General features: G+C 34.8%; 2 protein-coding genes and 1 long non-coding RNA gene across 6 annotated transcripts; 2 read left to right on the top strand and 1 right to left on the bottom strand.

The window, feature by feature from the left end:
• Positions 1 to 1250: 1250 nt before the first annotated feature.
• On the bottom strand, positions 1251 to 1948 carry LOC146910980 (uncharacterized). The gene is made up of 2 exons (XR_015019616.1): positions 1770 to 1948; positions 1251 to 1638 (listed from the first exon to the last, which is right to left on the bottom strand). It is a non-coding gene; the product is annotated as an uncharacterized LOC146910980 (long non-coding RNA).
• Positions 1949 to 2797: 849 nt separating this feature from the next.
• Positions 2798 to 7137, top strand: LOC146910979 (uncharacterized). 2 transcript variants are annotated; one of them, XM_085727369.1, is made up of 3 exons: positions 2798 to 2976; positions 4998 to 6665; positions 6867 to 7137. In XM_085727369.1, the coding sequence occupies exons 2-3, from the start codon at positions 6475 to 6477 to the stop codon at positions 6940 to 6942; spliced, it is 267 nt and encodes an 88-aa protein (XP_085583495.1). In that variant the 5' UTR covers positions 2798 to 2976; positions 4998 to 6474; the 3' UTR covers positions 6943 to 7137. The 2 variants fall into 2 exon arrangements, with proteins under 2 accessions (XP_085583495.1, XP_085583494.1); XM_085727368.1 differs by lacking the exon at positions 2798 to 2976 and adding an exon at positions 3021 to 4268.
• A 3625-nt stretch (positions 7138 to 10762) lies between these two features.
• NET3B (Kinase interacting (KIP1-like) family protein) lies at positions 10763 to 14128 on the top strand. Of its 3 annotated transcripts, none has more exons than XM_085727367.1 (3): positions 10763 to 10932; positions 11355 to 11483; positions 13120 to 14128. In XM_085727367.1, exons 1-3 carry the CDS (start codon positions 10827 to 10829, stop codon positions 13932 to 13934), a joined length of 1050 nt encoding a protein of 349 aa, XP_085583493.1. In that variant the 5' UTR covers positions 10763 to 10826; the 3' UTR covers positions 13935 to 14128. The 3 variants fall into 3 exon arrangements, with proteins under 3 accessions (XP_085583493.1, XP_085583491.1, XP_085583492.1); XM_085727365.1 differs by having other exon boundaries at positions 10854 to 10928; positions 11325 to 11483; XM_085727366.1 differs by lacking the exon at positions 10763 to 10932 and adding an exon at positions 11028 to 11163 and having other exon boundaries at positions 11325 to 11483.
• The last annotated feature ends 3853 nt before the right edge of the window (positions 14129 to 17981 follow it).

Raw genomic sequence — 17981 nt, 5'->3', positions numbered from 1 at the left:
GCTCGGCCCGTCGGGCCAGCCCGTTTAACCCGCCATTTTAGGCGGGTTGGGGTGAGATTTTGAGCCCATCTCTCTAGTTGGCCCGCCCCTGTTAAGCCCGCTGAAAAAGCGGGTCATAGCGGGGTGGGGCGGGCTGGCCCGCGGGCTTATTAAAATTTCTTTTTTTACTATTAGTGACCGAAATTTTAATTTACACATCTCATAAACAATTGGGACAAATGATACTAACCCAGCCTCAAATTGTCCCACTCTCTCTGATAGTGATAAGTGATAACTGATTCACCACTAGTCCAATACCTCTAGAAAAAAACTGATTCACCACTGCATTATATTGAGACTTATTTATGTTGTTGGATTTATTTTGTAATTTGTTTTATGTTGGATGTATGGTGGATTTATTTTGAGATTTGTTTAATGTTAGAGTCTTTATATTGAATTTATTGTCTTTATAATAGCAGCGTATTTGTTAATAACAATAGACAAAAAAATATTTAAAAAATAAGACGGGTCAGCCCGCCAACCCGCTAGTCCGCCTTTAGGCGGGGCGGGGTATAAGTTTGAGCCCACCCCCTCAACTTGGCCCGCCCCGCCCCAACCTGTTTTTGGCGGGCTAATAGCGGGCTGGGCCTAAACGGGGCGGGCTGGCCCGTATTGCCATCCCTACTTGTTTCTAATATGAAGTGGGGAAAGCCACACTAAGTTTACAATTGTCCACTATATGAAACACATCTAAGAAAAGAATTCCGCTTTTTACCCAATCAAAAATGCTCATTCCCAACTGAAATGATTATAATGCCCCTGTGTGAGTTAACTCATGCTAGTGTAAATCTCTGCGTGAGTTAAGTCATGCATATTTAACACCAGTGTAAGTTAACTCGCGCAGAGGTAGTTTTGGAATTTCAGTTATGAAATGAGCAAAATGTGTTGGGTAAAGAGCAGAATTCCTAAGAAAATTCAACAAGCGTTGAAAGGCCGTAATTCATAAACATATGTAACTAAAATCACTTCACGAACAACAAAACTAGGAGAAAAGTGATACCAACATTATATTGGAAAAATCAATGTGTCTCTTTAAAAAAAAAATTGAGTTCGATTCTAAGTAATCCGTCTCGGAGGCTCCCCAACCCCAGTGGCGGAGCCAGCGAAAAAACTTTGGGATGGCCGTTCATTAAATATCAAATAGTTCACGTCCTAAAGAGTTCTCAATGTCATCCGGGTTAACTCTATTAACCTTTGAAACAATTCTACAATTGACAATGCTCCTCTTAATGTCTAATGAGAAACAAAACACCAGCAACATACACATCCAAATACAAGTACAACAGTAAACCATAAAACACTTAAAAAATTGTCATAAACATCTATCAACATCAACAATTTTGATACACATCAATGGAATCCTGATCCATTTTTGTTACTGCTATGATATAAAAAAAAAGTACATATTGAAATTCCCATAAACAAAAGGAAATTGAAAGGAATTATTATCTGATTGCATGCCTGCTACAAGAGCATAATCTTTAGAACAAATGAAGACAAATTTCCATTCCTAAAAATTGTGAAATGAACACATAATAACTCCCTCAATAAATTTGAAGTGACATCCTTTGAACACATGCTGCAACAATGTTTGTATGCCTTCAATATATTTTAGGGTTATGGAAAAATTGAAATTGAAAACCAAATCAAAAATCAAATTCATTAACAAACAAAAGAAAATCGAAGCAGGGTTGTAACTAAACAGATGAAGGAATCAGAGATACACTTACAATTTTTTAACAGTTTTAGGGTTTGTGGAGAGATTGAAACATGAAAAATAAGAGACAGAGATTGATACAGAGAGTATACGAAGAATTCGCTGGTCGCAGCCTGAGTGGGAAGAGTGAGTGATGTGGAACTGAACTCGTTAGGGAGAAAAAGAGAAAAAGCGCTTCTTTCTGGTTCTGGAGAAAAGAGTACTGAGAGTGGGATAGAGAGCGAGTGGCATGTTTTGTAATATTAAAATTAACTCAAGGGTATTATAGTAATTTCACCAAATTAATGGGTAGGCCATGGCCATACCCAGTCCTCACGTGGCTCCGCCACAACCCCATATAAAAAAGAAACAAATGTCTCGCTGGAAGCTTGTTGATTAGTCTCATAGCAGACTAAATTGACTTAAGTTGTGAGAATACCATGATACGAGGTCAAAATCGTGATTACAATTTGTTACCAAAAAACGACCAAGGTAAAAAACAACTAGCGATTTAATTGACACGGGTTACTAATCTCATTACATAATTTACAATTCATTATGCTTTTGTTTCGTGTTTACTAAAAAAATTACTCTCTCTATCCTAAATTATATGACTTTTTGATCATTTCTTAATTAATGTTGTACAGGAAAGAGAAATTATAATTAATTTTACAAAATTATCTTTCATTAATAGCATATTTCATCCGGTCATTATTATAAGCAAAATTTGACTTTTTAGATACATTGAACAATTAATGTATCTAATCTATAATAAGGACTAGATACATTAATTATTCAATGTATCTAAAAAGTCAAATTTTGCTTATAATAGTGACCAGAGGTAGTATGAAAGATAAATTAAAAAATTAAAAAATCAAAAAAAGTGAGAGTAATAAATAATCAAAGATATAATAGGAAAAATGGTATTTAATACTTCGTTGATATGGTAATTCAATTTATAATTTGAAACAATTTTTTTTTTTCCAAAGCAACCTTTTTTTTTTGAAGGGTCTCCAAAACAATTTACTTATGACAAAAATTTTCTTCGAATCGACTTAATTTTAAACTGAGGGAGTGTACTTGTTTGAACGTTTAAAAGAAGAAGTATAGGAGTAACTAGTAAGTAATAACTGGGCCGGAGCGTGAAGATACCCGTAAGTAATACGACGTCGCAACGAACGTTTTTTCTCTCTTCATTCATGTGCTAAATCGCGCTTTTTCATTTCAGCGTCTAAAGTTAGGTAAAACCCCAATCAGCTTCGATGTCGTTGCGATGCCCCCAAATTGTGTTGTCGAAAAGCTATTTTTCATATTCGTTGCTTTTGGGTTTTGATCGAGTAGTTTTTTTTTTTTTTTGGTGTTTTAATTGAAGAATGAATTGAATTGGGGTGAGTTGATGTGTAGCTGATGACGAAAGTATTATTGGCATGAGCTATAACAACAATCTGCGCACCGTGAAATTGACACGGGTTGTTACAGCTTTGAAGAATGTGCCTATATGCTAATCTGAAGCATCTTCATCTTTGTCTTTCATCCTTTTTTTCTTTAATATTTGCGTATTTGATGCATTAATTCCACGTATTTCATTTTATACAATCTCATTATTATTTGAATTTTGAAAGACATTTATCATATTTAGGACGAGTAGCTTATGCTAGTGAAACATATATATATTTTTTTGAATTCGAAGTATGCGATCAACAATAGTTATAACAATAGTTTGACTTTGACTCTAGTTGGATAATAATTTTCACTTTCTTTTGAAAGCTTGGTTCTATGCATCTTCTAACAGGAGTCTATGATTCAATTCTCGTGCTGCATGCTGTGGTTTTCTGGTCTATGTGGAATTGATGTTTCCTCTGCATATCTGTTGGTGTTATTGTTTTTGTTTCTGTTATTTTTTATTGTTATTGAAATTCCTGTATTTCTATCCTCTATTAGTACTCTTTGTACTAATGGGCCTTATTTAATCTTTAATCGAATTCTTTTCTGTCTTGGCAAGAAAAAAAGAACTTTATTGATCCAAATGGCCACAGAATTCGCTTCTATAAGGTCTCCTACTCATATGAGTTGATATCCTCTTCATTTAATGGATACTTTCATTTGGAGGGACGTAGACAAATGAAATTAAATGATAATTTATTTCAGTGTCTATCTCTCTCTAAATGGAAGTGTCCATTAAACGTAGAGGATTTCAACTCGCTCATATGCCTCAAAGGGAGTTTGGAGTTGTGGAAAAATTGGTAATATCATTCTTCAAATTTGTAACTAGATAGCTTGCCCAACATTAAACCTAGAGCTACTGCTCATGTTGATTTCCCAGGCTGATCCGTAACCAATGTTGGCTTATTCTTCATTAAGTCAGACTATAAATTCCTTCATTATAAGAAATCAAGGGTTGGCGATTCATATTCTATTTAGAATTTCAAAGGGCCTCCTTAAAGGATCCAGTCATGACTAACTTCTTACACATGAAGATTGGGATTAGAAGGGGCATGACAACTAGTGATGACTGCAGAGACATAATGACCAGGTTGAGTCTATAATGCATTTGTTGAAAGATTGAACGTTGTTTAGGAATTTTGGAAAAAGTCGTCTATCATGATTATTTACTGTTGTTAAATTTTGATCATAGGTTAATATCAATGTGTTGAGTGGAATCTTTCCAATGGCAACATTGATTCAACTTATCATAACTGGCACTTTGTTTTCTCTTTTGATTTGGATGTTGTGGAAATACCAAAATGCATTTGCTTTTTTATTTTCAAACTTATGCAAAGGAGCTTTTATCAAAGGTTTCCATAGTATGTTAGGGGGCTTATTTGAAATCCTTTAGGAGTTTTTATCAAAGGTTTCCATAGTATGCTAGGGGGCTTAATTTGGAACCCCCTGTTGGAGCTTTTATCAAAAAAATTCATAGTATGTCAGGTTCTTGACATGCCTTGAGCACTGAACCATGGAGTTTTCTTTTGGACATTAGGTTATCACGCAAAGTCATCTTTTAGTGATGTTTTTCTTAGATGGACTCTAGGGTTGTTGTGAATCTTATTGATAAAGATAGCACCTTCATTGCTTACCTCAAATCCTTTTTTTCTTAAGTGTTCTCGTTGCTTCAACTGAATAATTGAAGGCCTTTTGTCAGCCATATGTATCAGAAAGCAAATATAAGAGATGGACTTCTTGTAGTCACTCAACAAGGAACAATAACAATAACATGAACTTCTTGAGCAAATATTAAATTTAGCTTGTCCGACTTTTGCAGGTGTTGGGTATGCAATTTTTCATTGGCTTGGGCTATCCACAGCATTACATAATGGTGCATTGCATCTAGATCGGTTTGAAGGATTAATCGGTAATGGGAGAACATTTTCAAAGCGGGTTAGTGTGATTTGGTTCGCATGTTTTGGGTGAATTTGGAAGTCTAGACACGAGAAAATATTTCACAACAGAGATATATGTATGGAGAAGTTGGTTGAGTAGGCTAAAATGCATTCGTGGAATTGGTTGAATATCAAATCAAATTCGTCCAATTGCACATGAATCCAAGGATTTGCCTCAGTTGTATCATGACTTGAATTGGATATATAAGTTTGGCAATGTCTAGAGGCAGGCTTTAGTTTTGGAGTCTTGTAGGATCATTTAAAAAGCTTTAGTTTTTCACTTGGTTCTTGCTGTCAATGTTAGTATTGGAGTAGTTCTCTCTGAGCATTTTTTCAGGAGCAGGTGCTGATTCGCTACAGTTAGAGCAGATTTGGGTTTAATTGGTTGCAGTCCGATATTGTTGTCATTGGCTCATTGCTAGGGATGTTGTGTGGCTTGATGCAGAGCCTTGTTTATCTGGGAAATTCATAGCACCGTCGTAGTCGACCTTATTACATTTGGTGCTTGTTTCTGATCGTCTCCGCATTTTGTGTGGTATTGGCTTTCTATTGTTGTGCTGCTGGTGGGGTTTGGGTGTTCTGGTCTCATTCTATTAGTTTAAGAGACTGGAATTGGCATATTTGATAGACAAATGCTTTGGTGCCTCTTGTCCTTCAAGGGTGTAAACTAATTTGTCAAAAGTGTAACCAAATTTAATCTGCTGCCGATTTATGAATCTACAGCAAGTTGATGACAATGTGTTTTTCAGGATCTTTGGGGGCATTGGATTTTTGAGGTTTGATGCAGTCTGTTTTGTTCATCAGCTCTATGTTTCGTTTTGTTCATCAGCTCTATGTTCCGAAACCAAACACACAATAGTAAAACTATTATGAACTACGTATGAAAGCGGCTCACTAGTCTATTTGTTCAACAGCTGGTCAACAGGATCATTTGATTGATCGTTGAAGTGACAAAGTATATTTGCCTGGTGCTGAAGTTGGAATAGATAGATTGAATTAATTTGCCAATATTACATAAATTCTGTATACTGAAACGACAGAATCCATCTGAACCATATATCTTGTTTGATTCATAGGTTTGAAAGGTAGCTAACCATGCACCCCTTTGACTGTTAGTTTTTGATTCATTCTTAATTCACTCAACAAGAAAATTTGTTGAATGTTACATTACATCCCATATATATGAGTCAATTTTGTAGCTTTGTGTACTCGTCATATCACAGTCACATAAAAGGAGCAAAACAAATAAATTTTACTACCCTTTGGCCTCATAATTCATTCTGCTGTAGCTGAACCTTATTCTCCCCAGTTCCTTTGCCGTGGTGTAATTTGGTGCTGCAAAGATAGCCAATTAACCATATGGGACCTGGTGGACCAGGAGGGCCTGGTGGACCCGGTGGGGGCCTTGGACCTGGCGGGCCTGGTTGGAGTCCTGGGCCTTTTGGGCCCGGTGGACCTGGTTGGGGTCCTGGACCTGGCTGGGGTCCACCTGGACCTGGGGGCTTTTTTGGTGGATTTGCTAATGGTTTATGCAGCTTCATATCTTCATGGTGAGTTATAATTAGACTCATAATTATGATGATGATAAACACAAGTTCTTTTGATTTTGAAAGAAAAAAGGTGTATTATGTTGTTTTGTAGATGATTAAATTAAATTTTAAAAACAATAGAATGAGTTACTCAATCATGAATGATTTTCATTTAGTAGCTAATGGATTCTGTTCTAATTAAATTTGAATTCCTCAATGCAGCCTTTCCTGCTTATGCTGTTGCTGGTTGCTACAAGATTGCTTCGGCGGTCCACCACGAGGCCCAGGCCCTTTCTAGTACCAGGATTGTCATTTACTCGTGTTTTTTAAGTTTGTTGTCTGCACTGAACTGCTACTACTATTTAAGCTGGATCAGTAAAGTTGAAGTTTCACTACACGCTGCCTAACTAGTCATGTCCACTGTTCAATTTTAATGTTATATGATGACCAAAAATTAGATTAAATAAAATAAATTGGTGGTTGTGTTACCTAACTTTCATTCTAGCTTACCGTTTCTATTTAATTATTATTACCTTAGCATTTTTTTTTCTAACATATTTAACATTAAGTCCGTGGAATTCGGGTCATATTACCCATCCGTGGGTCAAAAAAGAGGTACTACTGGTCTGGTACAAATCACCAACGATAAATTACAAATTTTACAATACCGGCGAACAAAACTTTCAGGGAATATTTTAACTCAAGTGTACGAATGTGAAACAATTACACAGATGAAGCAGCACTATATCAATTAAACAGCGTGATTTTATTTTTGAACTAGATGATTTTTACCTCAAAATCAATTTAAAGTGCATCATCTCTACACACAATAAACCGAATAAATCTACATTGAACGGTAACGTTTCCCAGATGCACTAGATATTGTCCACGGAATGAATTAAGAGTTTTGCAAAGATGAATGTCCACTTTTGAGCAGTGGTTGCTCCTAAGAGTAAAGAAAGAGAAGTAGGGGCAATTAGAAGTAATTGGTAAGTTTTATGTAGAAAAATTTACATTTTTTAGTTTCAATGTGTTGAGTGCATCTCAAGGCATTTGTTAACATTTTTCAAAGAAATAATTAACTATGTCTTGCCATTTCACTTGTTAACTCCACAAACACAGTCATCCCAATTGTCAATCAAATTTTGTTATAAATTGTTAGAGACGTTGTAAATAAGATTCCTATCATAAAATTTGAATCATGTGATTTATGGACAAGTTGTGATTCATGTTATTCATCCAAACAAATCGAGATTTAATGATTCATTTCTAAAATAGATACACATAGAATTTATATCTCAATTAAGTTCGGGTTAGTAGTATCAAATCAAAATACAACTCACACGTATCATGCAAGAAAATCAAATTAAACCATATGAGTGCTGCTCTAGAGTATGGTTTTTAATATACTTCTACTTTTTGGCCTTCAAAAGAAACTACTACTTCACATGAACGTTGCGATAAAAAATGAGTGATGATACATGTACACCCATAGGTGGCATACACAATTAAACTTCCACATAAACATGTGACATGTGGCCTAGACTCCACAAATACTTTGTCCCTCTTCCCTTTCATCCATCTCTCTCCTCTCAAATATGTGGGGGTGTATGAGTGGTATGAAAATATAAGTGGTCTACCAATCATTTTCCTAAAAAATAGTACAATAATTGACTAAATAAAGTGTGAGTGCGTGACATTGCGATTCCAACCGTTATATCAGTATCTTTCATATCTCTCTCTCTATGTACGCTCCGTCACGTTTGTAAATTCATAACCCACACGGCCATACCCACATGATTTTTATTACATTCGAATATATTAATCATCCATCATATGCTGGTCTTATATTTTGGATTAATTAATTGACAAATCATATTCTTAAGTATAACTATTACAATCTTTCAAAAAAAGTATAATTATTATATTGTATGATATTATTGATATAAGATTAACTTTCACTATGTGTATCTTTGTTTTGGTTCCGTTTAAAGCAGCGGCGAAGCTAGCAAAGTTTTCATGAGGTGGCCATATATAAAGCAAAATAAATTATATTTCAAAATTAATAGTAAATTTTACCAATAAACAAAAAAAAAAATCAAAGAATATTACTATCTTTTGGGTGCTAACCCTCCGGTTTTTAGGGGACGAGATCAAATATTAATCCAAAGTTTGATTGAAAAGTAAGTAAAATCAAACAAAAAAAAATTTCTACCTAAAATTGAACTTGGAGTAGCCAACTATATATTATTAGGGGTAGCTAAATGTAAATATACACCTACTTATTCAATATTTTTTTTCTCTTTGGGGGTAGCCATAGTCACCCCTTGGCCCCGAAAGCATACGCCCCTGATTTAAAGGAACTAAAATTGATTGAGGAGATGTAGAATTGACTATGATGTTTAGTTTTTGGCTTTCTTGCCGAGTTGAATTGATTCTACCTATTTTCACATACAAATTTTATAATTCATTCACTTTTATACAAACGTATATAAACATAAATAAATTTTAATTTAAAAGTTTTATCAAAATCAATTCTTTCCACCGTATAATCAAACAATTAGCACGCCTAATATTGATATAGAAATGTTATTGGAACAACCCTTTACTAAAACAACTTGTTAGACAATCAAAATACATAAAGAAATTTAGCATTTGCACAAAAAACATAATGTGAGTACAAGAGAAAAAGTTGTTACAAAGTTGTCGAACAATGATGGTTCAAATATCATTTCTCATATTATTATTGATAGGAAAATGTTAACTTGTGCCCATGGGGCATAAATTAAGAAGGCAAATGTAGAAAGTTTTTCTTAAAACTTGTGCATTCAATGTCTTAAAAGTTGCAAAAATTATACTTTCAATATAAAATTTATTTTTAATTTCCTTTTTAAACTCTTTAACTTGTGTCTCACAAGTTAGCGAGTCCATCTTTGCTCCATTTACCTTTGTACCATTTACCCCATTTACCATCATGGATGTGTGACATGTGGCAAAATAATATCCAACGGTTGAAATAAAAAAGGCAACAATAAACAAACACACATGTGATTACTTCTAGAAACACATCTGTCAATCTCCATATCTTTTTCCAGAACCTGTTGCTTGTTTCAAAACAGAAGAAGCTTGAAACCAACCCAATTCCATCAATTTCATTTCCGCCCAAATTGCCAAACTTTCATCCAAATTGAGTTTAGAATGACTGCGTGAAATCCATTAGGCCAATTTACTTGAGTTCACAACTAGCAATGGTAACAACTAAAACATTGTGAAATCCAAACTTTCTCGTTAGTTTTTAGTGCTAATTCAATTCATTCGGTGGCTTCCCTTAGTTTATTTTATTTAATCGAAACTCATAGCACTCAAAGTAGGTGGAACAACATCTGATTTTGACAACATCTGATTTGAAGAGAAGATTTGTTACGGGGAATACAGGGAAGAGTGAAGGTTTTGCTTCGTCGGAGGACGGTGGCTCCGTCGTTTCCTCCGCCGGATGTGGTGGTTTTTGGTCCATTTTGAAAATCTAAAAAATCAATTGTGAAGGTCGATATCGCTTTTTTCCAGAACCTGATTGCTAAGGATTTTGTTTTATTACCTATTTGTCCCTTTTTAATTTCAACCATTGGATATTCTTTTGACATGTTTCACACATCAAATGGGGTAAATTGAGCAAGCATAAATGGAGCAAAGATGGACTCCAAGTTTACATGACCCTTATTGATAATACTCCCTCCATTTCACAATACTTGTCCATTTTGAAGAATAATTTTGTTTCACTTTACTTGTCACTTTCAAGTTTCAATGTAACATTAATTATTGGTTTATCAATAATACCCTTACTTATTTATTGTAGAGAGAAATAATGAAATGAAATAATAAATGAGTAAATGTATTATAGAAAAAACACAAAAAATTTCATCAAAAATGACAACATGTATTTGATTCCTTAATATATGTAATTTCTTCAAAATGGACAAGTATAGTAAAACGAAGAAGTATATACTATGAAGTAGTGGAAATCCGGATTTGAGTCCAACCCGTATGTAACAGAACAGGGTGAGGTGGTCGGTTTATCCATGATATTAAATACACGTGGCAGACTATGATAGGTAAGGATTTGAGAAGGAGACAAAATAAATTGAAAATTGAGAATGAGAAAAAGTAGTGTTAAAAAGAGTATTTATGGTGCAACTTCCCTCTGAGTTCCTCGAGTGGACGCTACTCCACCACTATTTGTTTCAGAACACAGAAGAAACCACTCTAATCTCACACCAATTTAATCAAGTACGTTCATTCCCATTTTCCTTCTTTGTTTTTACATTCGTTTTACGCAATGTCTATCTTTATTCTTTAATTCAGAACAACCTTCCCTCCTTCTTCTAATCCATCACTCATTTTTAGTAACTTCCCTTTCTTCTTTTTATTTCCATCTTTCGGTTCATAATAATCTAGTCTTGTTGAAATGACGGGAATGCCCTTGTTCTGTTCTGTGACATTGTGTTTATCTTAATAATAATCGGTGCGTGTTGTTACTTGACGGCACGCGAATTGAATTCTGATTATTTTGTTTTGTGTTTTTCATTCCAATCTTATCTTGTCGTTACAACATAACATTATACAAGTGTTTCAAAGCATGTGAAATTCATGTTACTTTCTCTCTTTTTGTTGTTTAACATATAGGGTTTTGGGGTTAACCAAGCAAAAAAATAGTGACGAAGAAGAAGAAGAAAAAGATGGCTGGAATAATGAACAAGAATCAACAATCAAATTGGTGGTGGCTTGATAATAGTCACACTAACAATACTAAACGTTCCCCTTGGCTTCAATCCACTCTATCTGGTATGCATTATTTATAACAATCTCTTTATTTAATGACTTATATATGTGTATTCAATTCAATTCAATTCAACGATGCTTTAATAATTCAGGAAATTGTTTTTCATGCCTTTGGGACATTGATGGTTGGTCTCATCAAAATCAATATTTTTTATTTTAAAATAAAATATATTGTTTTGCATCTCTCTGTCCCAAATGCGTGAACGTTTGTTTCCCCGAGCAGAGAGAATCCGTATCTGTCTTTGCATTTTTACTTTAGTGATTTCCCCCAAAATAGATCCGTTAGTAGTTATCAAAATAAACTTAGGTAGGTGGTGTGAACATATTAAGAGAGTAGATTAGATGGAGGATACAAGAAAAACTATAAAAGAAATTACTAAAAAATATTTAGAGATTAATGAGTTGAATAGAAGTATCATTTATGATAGAATATTATGACTAAATTTGATCTATGTAGTCAATCCCAATTAGTGGAATAAAAGTTGGTCGTTGTTGATTTGTAGTGCTCATAGAAATTATTGTGTTGATAGAAAAGGAGGAATGCTGGTCTAAAATAATGTGTTGATACAAAAGGTCAAAAGGTTGTAGGTTACCGTTGTGATTTGTTTGACTGTTGTTTTTAACGTTCTTTTCTTGTCCCACCTTTTGTCTTATGCATTTAGCCGTTGGACACCTTTATTTGGTTTCAGCGTGACTTAGTCTTTGTATGCAAAAGTTTAGGTGGGTTCGGCTCCGGTCACCATCAGGGTTAGGGCACGCCTCCGGGTCTAAAGGGTATTTATAGAGGTACTTACAGATCACCCACCAACACTGCCCTCACATCGGCAGAGGGAATCGAACACACAACCTTCTGCAAGGAAGTGGTCCGTTCCTTACCAACTGAGCCAACGTGTGTTGGTGACTTAGTCTTAAACTATGTTTTGTCCTAGCTAGCAACAATTGATTTTATAAATGAGTTTGATTTTCATATATCCTCCGTGTAAAAAGTTCTACACTGTAACAAATAACACTTAGTCATACTATCATTGCTCTATGTGTAATGTTAGAAGTAGTTATGATTGAGTGAAGATCTTCTCCATTTATAACTTTTTCCATTTGTTATAATTTGGAGAGAGATAGACACATAAAAAAATAATGATGGTGGGATCCACTTAGTGATAGGACCCACCACCTTTTTTTTTTTTTTTGTCAATCTCTCTCTAAATTGCAACAAATGGAAAAAGTTATAAATGGAGAGGATCTTTACCTGTTATGATTAAAGTTAAACCTTGAAATAATCTTGCAATTATGATTGATCCTCAATGTAATTTTTTTTACACTTTGAGTGTGTATGAATTAAATCTTGTATAAAATTATAAAATTTATTTTGGTTAAAATTTAGTACTATTGTTATCTATTCATGTTTAAGTTAAAATTCACTTTGTGGTTGTAATTTTTCTTTTTGTGAAACCCGAATACTCAAAAATGTGCCAAAATAAATCAATTTTATGATTCAAAAATCACCTTTACTATCAGAAGTGTATTCAAACATGCACTTGTATATATTTGGTATGCCAGAATCTTTTTATTTGTGCCACATGAAAGTTGTATTACGGAAGAGATAAAATTGATGTGCGACTCTGTTCCATGTTTATTGCAGAGCTGAACGAGAAGACAAATGCAATGTTAAAGTTAATTGAAGAAGATGCAGATTCCTTTGCAAAACGTGCAGAGATGTATTACAAGAAGCGACCCGAACTTGTTAGCATGGTTGAAGATTTCTATCGAACACACCGCTCGTTGGCCGAGCGGTATGATCAAGTGAAACCCGACACTGGAAATGGCCACCTCGTGTTAGGGGGATCGCCTTTTGCTTCAGCTAAGTATCAGATAGAGAAGTTGATGAGTTTTGCAGACACTGGTTACGATACCTATTCTGAGAATTTTGACATAGACGAGTCTATGGAATCCGAAGTTGATGATCCCGAGCATGAAGAAAAAGAGGTGGCTAAATTTCATCATAACTACACAAAAGAAGAGCGAGTTTCGTCTGTGGCTGTCAACGACGAAGTGATGAGGCTGAGAGACGAAATTAAGAAAATAAGCCAAGAGAACACGGTTCATAAGGAGCAATTGAAACAGAAAGATGTAGTTTGTGATGAAGTAATGAAGTTGAGGGAAGAAATAGAAAAACTAAGGGGAGAGAATGTGGCACAAAAGGAAGAGCTCAAGCAAAAGGATGAAGAGAAAATAGAGGTGATTAAACAACTCAGTTTAGCAATAGATATGTTGAAACAAGATAATATGAATATGAGAAGCTTCATTACTAAAGAGTCCGCAAAGAAATGGAAGTTCCCATTTGATTTCAACAAATTTGGAGGAGCATTTTCTATGAAATTGTTCAATGGAAATCCAAGGAATCAGCCCAGTGTTGAACTCTCTAGATGTGGTTTACAGACTCACCAAATAGCATAGTTATGTATAACATTCTTATTCTTATAAAATATTTATACAATAAGTTCCTAGTCTTAGATTCATAGTTTGTGTGCTTATAATGTTAATTGTATTTTTTTACACGTGCCCTTTACTTGCCCAGTTATATGTATTCCAATTGTTACAATTTTTTAATTCTTTATGCATGTGGTGACTGTGTTTTAGACCACCTTAAACCCTGTTTATGTATTCTTTCAAAAAAAACCTTGTTTATGTATGTTACATGCTACATTGATGTCATTTATGGACTTCAATCTATAAACAACATGATGCTAATTACCATTTTACAACCGTTTTTTATGAAATTGCAAAGTAAAACTTTTACGATTAACCTAACACATTACACATCATTCACTTACCCGTCTTTAATCAATAATAGTTCAATCAATTCCCAGATAGTTAGATGGTGATGATAAGTAGCGATGACAATGGGTACCCAATGGGGAGGGTAATATAGTACCCTTCCCCATACCCGTGTTTGTAAAAAATGTCATACCCGAGTCCGTACCTGTAACATCCCAGACTGCTTTTAGGATTGCCGACTAACCCCACAAACCAACACGAGTCTTTTCAGCATGCTTTGTCCTCACTCACATGCTTACCGGGAAACTTCCCGGTAGGTCACCCATCCAAGTACTACTCCAAGCCAAGCACGCTTAACTGTGGAGTTCTTATGGAATGGGCTACCGAAAAGAAGATGCATCTTGTTGATATGGGTAGTACCTAACAATTCTTATAAGCCTTCCTTCAACCATGTAGTCCATACCTACACGGCCTCCGGATCCCTCTCATTCCGATGTGATTCGGTTCCTCTTATTAACGTGGGGTCATCCTTACGGATAGTGCCCGTTCCAACTGGCGGGAACCTTTCGTATCCAACTGGCGGGATATCGAAAGCCACGTCGTGGGTGTTACATGCCCACCAGCTTCCGCCTGGTTCGTCCCCGAACCACACCGTACTGGGAGAGGTCTGCTCTGATACCATTTTGTAACATCCCAGACTGCTTTTAGGATTGCCGACTAACCCCACAAACCAACACGAGTCTTTTCAGCATGCTTTGTCCTCACTCACATGCTTACCGGGAAACTTCCCGGTAGGTCACCCATCCAAGTACTACTCCAAGCCAAGCACGCTTAACTGTGGAGTTCTTATGGAATGGGCTACCGAAAAGAAGATGCATCTTGTTGATATGGGTAGTACCTAACAATTCTTATAAGCCTTCCTTCAACCATGTAGTCCATACCTACACGGCCTCCGGATCCCTCTCATTCCGATGTGATTCGGTTCCTCTTATTAACGTGGGGTCATCCTTACGGATAGTGCCCGTTCCAACTGGCGGGAACCTTTCGTATCCAACTGGCGGGATATCGAAAGCCACGTCGTGGGTGTTACAGTACCCTCGTGGGTAACAACTTTAGTGTCTTTCCCCATACCCTATGGGTACCTAAGTGATCATACCAGTACCCATTACCCGCACTTTAATTATAAAAAGACAATAAAAACATCACAATTGAAATAAAACTATGATCCAAAATATTTTAAAGCAACTCATCAAATAGTAGAAATCGTAGTATTTAACAAATAAAAAAACATCCAAAATATTCCTCGAAAATTAAAATAAAAACATTTAAAATACATATAAAAAAGTGCATGCTAAAATAAACATCAAATTGATTTAAACCATAAATTTGTAGCTCGTGAGCTTATGAAGGTAAGGATGAAACGATTACCGTATTAGTTTTTAGGTTTAGGTTTATGCTTAAATAGCTAAATAAATTAAATAATTGTACACCAAAAATAAATAAAATATTTATTATATTATGTAAATATGTATGTGCGGGTTGCGGGGCTGGGTAGTATAGTGCCCTTACCCGCACCCATACCCATCTAAATTTGCAGGTAATTACCCGGACCTAAGACCATATCCATAAAAGCGGGGTTTTATCCTACCCATTGCGAGTATTTTTTGCGGATGTCCATCGGATCTGGGTCCAATGTGAAGAACCTACTCCTTACATTTCTACGTCTGATAATTCAGGTATATTTTATTAGTGGTATTTTAAAAATGTTTGAGTATAATCCCATGACACTAGCACATTCTTTATGAGTAAATAGTCAATTATGTAACGCCCTCCTTTTTATTTAATTATTTTTATTAAGTTAGAGTCTATTTATGTGATTTATTTAAATATGTGAGGTGTTAGTATTTTATTAAGTGGCATTATTCTATTATTTATAAGAATATGAGAATTATTAGAGTAAGTAGATTTGGAGGTAGTTTTGAGATTAGATGTCTTTTTATGATTTAGTCGATTTATTTTGATGAGTGGTATTTTGTTATGTTATATGTTGGTATTTACTAGCATAATATATTTGTTATTTGTTAGAGATATATTTGTTATTTGGTGTAGAAATATATTTGTTATTTGTTAGAGATATATTTGTTATTTGGTGTATAAATATATTTGTTATTTGTTAGAGATATATTTGTTATTTGGTGTAGAAATATATTTGTTATTTGTGAGAGATATATTTAATTTAGAAATAAATAAGATTATGAGGAGTAGTTTTGAGGTGTAAGAGAAATAAGAAGGTGTTACAAATAGAGAAGCTTAGGTTGGAAAGAGTTTTACGTTAAACCGCTTTTTGGAGAAAGAGGAGAAAGAGGAGAACTCAGAGAGAGAGAGAGAGAACCCTAGGAACGAAGAACGCTGCTTTGATTTCAGAAAAACTATCTAAGGTAAGGGTGAGACTGTCTTTCACTAATATTAGGTCTGTGAATCATTAGATTGCATCTAACATGCTTTAGGATGAGTTTGTAAGGAGGGAGTCTTTATTCTTCATAAGGGTTGTGTACTCATGTGGGTAGTGAAGGGTTTTGTTTTCCATTGATTTTTTTCGTAATCTTTTGATGATTCTTGTTAAATTAATATTCTTTTACATTGCTATAATTATATGTTTGATTTTTGTTTCTGATTCAATCATTAATTTAAATGTGATTTGTGTATTTTATGACTTGAATATATGCTAAGATGTTCATGTCGTATGCCTCTGTGTGTTCGAGAATTAATTTAATTGTGAGTTCGAGAATTACCGATTGAATTCGGTAAATGTAATTTTGTGAAGAGAGTTCATGACATTATAACTAATCCCATCAATAATTTCATACAAGTCGTACACTAATATATATGTACATGCCCTTCGTATATATATAAGTTAATTGGATAAAAAGAGCCATTTGCACTAACATGTATAAATATATATAGCATATGTGTACATGTTTTGTGATAGATTTCTAGTAGATTACTTGAAGCTGCCGAAGTCAATTAATTGTCCTGTATATACAATTGTGTGCAGTGAAGAATAATTGCCACCATATGAATTATGATAAACCTTTTGAGATCATAGTTATAATGAAAATTGTTTCTATTATTTTTAGATGATGTTTTATTTGATGATTAGTATTAATGTGTTATTTGAAGATGTGTGATTTAAAGATGGGTTATATAAAGATGTGATATTGTTATTTATGCACTATGTGTGTTAATTATGATGCTTATGTTGATGCGATCTTTAAAAATGTTGCCGTTTATCATTTGATACTGTTAAGTTATGATGCTGATATGATGTGACTTTATAAATGTTGCATATGTTGTTGTTGATCTTATTTAAGATGTAAATGTCGGTCTAAGTCAAAGAGTTTGTTAAGTCGTCGAGTCGTTATGAAGTCATCAAGTTGTTAAGATGTCATGTTGTCAAGATGTTAAGATGTCATAGATGCTCATGAAGTTTCTAAGATGTAAGATGTTGAGTCCATGCATACTCATTTAAAGATGAGGGCTCATGCCCTGGAGCTTTTGCTCAATCACGACGATGGAGCTTTTGTTCAACCACGACGATGGAGCTTTTGCTCAACTACGACGATGGAGCTTTTGCTCAACCAGAGACGAGGGCTCATGCCCTAAGAGCTTTTGCTCAATAAGCGACGAGGGCTTATGCCTAGATTGGTACCACATGCATTTGCATTT

This window comes from Medicago sativa, chromosome 7, assembly GCF_051527215.1.
Source record: "Medicago sativa cultivar Bolivia chromosome 7, Bolivia_mono, whole genome shotgun sequence".
NCBI classification, from domain to species: Eukaryota; Viridiplantae; Streptophyta; class Magnoliopsida; order Fabales; family Fabaceae; genus Medicago; species Medicago sativa.
The sequence above is the reverse complement of the archived record's forward strand: the minus strand, read 5'-3'. Positions and strand labels throughout refer to the sequence as shown.

What these genes read in the sequence shown, in the direction of transcription:
- LOC146910979 (XM_085727369.1), top strand. Translation starts at nt 6,475, where the DNA reads ATGGGACCTGGTGGACCAGGAGGGCCTGGTGGACCCGGTGGGGGCCTT. An exon ending in TGCAGCTTCATATCTTCATG is followed by an intron (nt 6,666 to 6,866) that starts GTGAGTTATAAT and finishes TCCTCAATGCAG; the next exon opens with CCTTTCCTGCTTATGCTGTT.
- NET3B (XM_085727367.1), top strand. Translation starts at nt 10,827, where the DNA reads ATGGTGCAACTTCCCTCTGAGTTCCTCGAGTGGACGCTACTCCACCAC. An exon ending in ACACCAATTTAATCAAGTAC is followed by an intron (nt 10,933 to 11,354) that starts GTTCATTCCCAT and finishes GCAAAAAAATAG; the next exon opens with TGACGAAGAAGAAGAAGAAA. An exon ending in GCTTCAATCCACTCTATCTG is followed by an intron (nt 11,484 to 13,119) that starts GTATGCATTATT and finishes TGTTTATTGCAG; the next exon opens with AGCTGAACGAGAAGACAAAT.